This window comes from Alternaria atra (genome assembly GCF_907166805.1).
Source record: "Alternaria atra isolate CS162 genome assembly, contig: 25, whole genome shotgun sequence".
In the NCBI taxonomy this organism is placed as follows: domain Eukaryota; kingdom Fungi; phylum Ascomycota; class Dothideomycetes; order Pleosporales; family Pleosporaceae; genus Alternaria; species Alternaria atra.
In genome coordinates, this window is record NW_025091323.1 from 4,593,157 (window position 1) to 4,597,045 (window position 3,889).

Sequence of the window (3,889 nt, forward strand, 5' to 3'; positions counted from 1 at the left end):
AGAAGACTCAGTATAGAACAATATAGTTTTTATCAGTATTCTAATGCGTCTGCAGAGATTAGGACGTCTAAGTTCGCTCCAGGGCGCTCGAATTATACCATTCACTCATACATCAAGTTCACTTCGTTGGGCGCTCACATCCTTCTAATCAACCTTGATTTCCGAAAATTCTCGAAAGCCCTCCTTAGAGCCGGCGTACGGAACTACTAACAAAAGAATACACGAGCGAGACTGTAATACCCATGCCAACCCTTAGAATCCTTTTGATTGAACAGTATCGCCTGCCGGTGCCGTTATAGCCAGTGGCCCCACCGACTCGAGGTGTCAAGATCCATGATTGCGGAGAAAGAAAGCGAGATCGAAGGTGGGTGGTAGGAAGGCTATGGCAGTATGTTGCGGATTATCTGATAGCCCAAGTCGAAGCGTGGGGAACACATACTCACCTCCTGTTGGTCTTCTGGATACCCAAATCAGATCACGAGCTTCATTTGGTTTCGCCTCGAAAGGGTACTTATCTTTGGCGGCACTGAACGCCAGAAGCTTTGCCAAAGTCCCAACTATCTGCTTGCACAGATAGTCGCATCGGCCCGCCTCTATCCTCGCCTAGCGCGCAGTCAATTAAGACCAGTTGCCTAGCAAGTATACCGTCTTCAGTCCTTGACAACAGGCATTGAAGACAGTACGGGTAGCCTCAGCCAAAGGGGGAGACCCATTACAGGTATGTGATTCGACAGTCAGACCGTTCTCTCTTCATTGTCCTCTTCTTCCTCTTCTTCCCATGGCATACAAGCCTACCGAGACAAGACCGCTTGCCAGGCAAGGTTCAGGCGAGCGCGGAGTTCCTCCTGCGAAGGTATTAATTCATGTACGGGAAAATCAACCGGGTTTCAAGAGCTAACTTGGCTTAGTGACAGTAGCCACTCCATGTTGTCCGCCTCTCGCGTCAAGGCAATGTCGATATCGATGGTGAGTAGAATGACCTCGCGGTCAAGGCGGCGCTGTAAGATACGTGCCGCTCGAAGCTCCCGCCAGTTCCACCTTGGCATGACCGCCCACCGTGCAATTGCCGCATTGTTGTTGCGGATGTCTTGCTCGAGGCTGTCGCGCTCGGCAATGAGCGTGCTGGCGAAGCGAGGGCGGGAGGTAGGAGTTGCCATTGTGTGTGTGTGTGTGTGTGTGTGTGTGTGTGTGTGTGTATGGTGACTAAAGGTCAGATTGGTCGAGCTCTTCGAAGTCATTTAAACCGAAAGGTTTCTTACTGTTGTGATGAGATGTGTTGGATAGCGAATTGTCCTCGAGGCCGCGCTATTATGAAGGCCAAACGCCGCGACCTTTTGACGTGCCCCACAACGCGACTAACTCTCAATACTGCCCCTTCTCCCTTGTCTTGTACTCTAAGTCACCTACAGACGCTTTATCACACTCTACCACCTCGACCGTCGACAGCACTTACTACAATGCGTGACTGCATCAAGCTGAGTCTCCCTATCCCTTGCCTCTGATCCCCATATTCGATGGCTCGAAGCCCACCGACACTTGCTCCAAGATGATTGTCGTATTGGCAGTTCTAATTGTTGACTTCATGATAATAAAACTCTTTCTGAGGGCACCTCACTCCAATCCCTCCCATTATGATCATTAGTAACGCACTCCAGATTATCTTCAATCACATCACACTTCCACACCGCAGGCCACGCCATCACAGCCTTAGCAACAACAGAGGGAGCATAGAACCAGGATATTGGTTATCTCGTAGTCGGAACGAAGAAAGGAGATTGATGCGAACTCTCAGATTCACCGCTTGCTCTTGCATGGCCAGGAAAACTTCACAGAGCTCTGGGATCTTGATTCCCAGAGTTCCCACGCCCATGGCCTACTGTAGATCAAATCGATAACAGATGGAGTCTAGCATGATTTGCTTCCTTCCTAGCTTCATTATCTGCTGCCTACATTATAATCCTTGTGCATCACAATCTAGCAAATAATGAGGGATTATATTCCCCACAACAATGTGTATTTGATTTCTCTTCTACAGTGATACATGTAAGACCTTCATATTTTCTTGATATCATACCGTTCAGTAACCCTTGCTCGTAATAAAGGGTAGCTCTGATGATACAGCGTCAACATTGGATCACAGGCTCAAGTGTAAGAGCACAAGACAGTCAAACGACGTAAGCATTAGACTCGCAAAACTACTGAGTCGCATGATCTGTGCTATAGCTTCTTTCAAGAATCGCTTCTCTTTAAGGTTTTCTTGATGCGCTCTCCGTGGATACATGTGTGAGGTCGTGTTCGACAGCAGCATCGTTGCGCTTGGTATCGAGATTAGCTGGAAATCGGTAGCTGCAGAAAAGCCGAATTTACGAGTGTCTTTTTTCTTGCTGTAAACCTGTATGGAACTTAGAGCTGAGAAGATACGTTCATAAACTCCAGATTTTGACTAGGAAATATATGCCCAGCTCTCACATTTCGCTATTAGAGTAGGCATCGTATGTGGTTTGTGCTGCATCGGCAGGGACGTTCGTGCTGAAGTTTGCGTTGCAAGTGGAGCGGAAGGCGTCATCCGATCACGCTTGAGCAGACCTTCGGATATCATCCATCCGACGACGTGTCCCTGCCTTTCTCATAGCACCAACATCCCTTCAATGCTCAAAAGCACATATACGTCCTGTACCTAGCAGTATCGTCGGATCGGAGGATGCGCGTGCGCATTACGAAGCAAAGCGATGGGGCCGGCCACTTCGCGGCCGTTCCGAGTCAAGCATTCGCTTCAAGTATCGATCGTGGAAGACGGGAGATATGGCGGGCTCAAACCAAGATGAACTGGCAAAACTGAACTCGGCTTAAGGTTGATTCAGGTCGCTGATGGAAGAGATAAAAGACGAAGCTGGTATGGGATATGAGAAAGACGATAGAGGGTGATTCGCTGCGGGAGATAAAAACTGACGTAGCCTTGTAGCCGCAGACAGTCTTAGTCGATACCGAAAAGAAGCCGTTTCGTCGCTCTCTCCACATCCTCACCATAATCATTACGCGCCTTCCACGTCCCAAAGTCCTCCGCCGTCCAATTCACACACCATCGCCTCTCGACCCGCCACCCCATCTTCACAGAGCCAAATCCTACACGGCGCGGATACAGCAGCTACAAACGACCCCACCCCACAGCGCACGAGCAATCTCAGGGCCATGAATGGAGTAAGAAGGTGTGGCTAGAAGGTAGCAATGACTTCTGATGCTGAAGCTTGCGAAGGGAGGTTCGGCGTGTGTCTGAACACTTTTCGGAATTGACAAGGGAAAAAGAGACCGGGACATAACTATGAGAAGCAACAGCGTGCAGAACAGAAAGCAGTAGATGATGAGAGACTACTGGCTTGCGACGAAAGGGTTTGGGGTAGTAGAGAGTATTAGAGATTTTGTTTAAGGGTAGGGATAGGGACAGCATATGAAGATGTGCTATGAGAAGAAAGCAAGAGTAGGATAGATAGCACCATTGGTGACCAGTCTTGCGAAGGGCATAGATGATGACCAGGATGGAAGGCGGAAGAGTCGACGGAGGAAGGAGAAAATTTGATACACAGTGATACGAGTGACTGTGTTCAGCCAGAGGAACAAGACTGATACATCATAAAGACAGAAGGCGTGGAAGGCGTAGTTTTGTGTGGTGGAATTGAGAGAAGTGGAAACAAGGGAACACCTGGCGTCCTATGTCGGGATGCCCATAAAAAGCACAAGGTAAAGGTGTGGGGCACGATTGAAGCAAGACAGACATAGGGAAGTCAGTCCCAAGGTATCGCCTGGTCGTACAGCATGCGATCTGCGACACACCGGACAGACTGGTGAACGCAGCAGGAAAAGGTTAGCTAAGTCTGCAGTTAGCATGGAGCTC

At 49.1% G+C, this 3,889-nt stretch overlaps 1 protein-coding gene across 1 annotated transcript; it reads right to left on the reverse strand.

Moving 5' to 3' along the window:
- Nucleotides 1–887: 887 nt before the first annotated feature.
- Nucleotides 888–1,157, reverse strand: ALTATR162_LOCUS6599 (uncharacterized protein; the record flags this gene model as incomplete). Its single annotated transcript, XM_043314221.1, has 1 exon — nt 888–1,157. The coding sequence occupies one exon, from the start codon at nt 1,155–1,157 to the stop codon at nt 888–890; it is 270 nt and encodes an 89-aa protein (XP_043170156.1).
- Nucleotides 1,158–3,889: the final 2,732 nt, after the last annotated feature.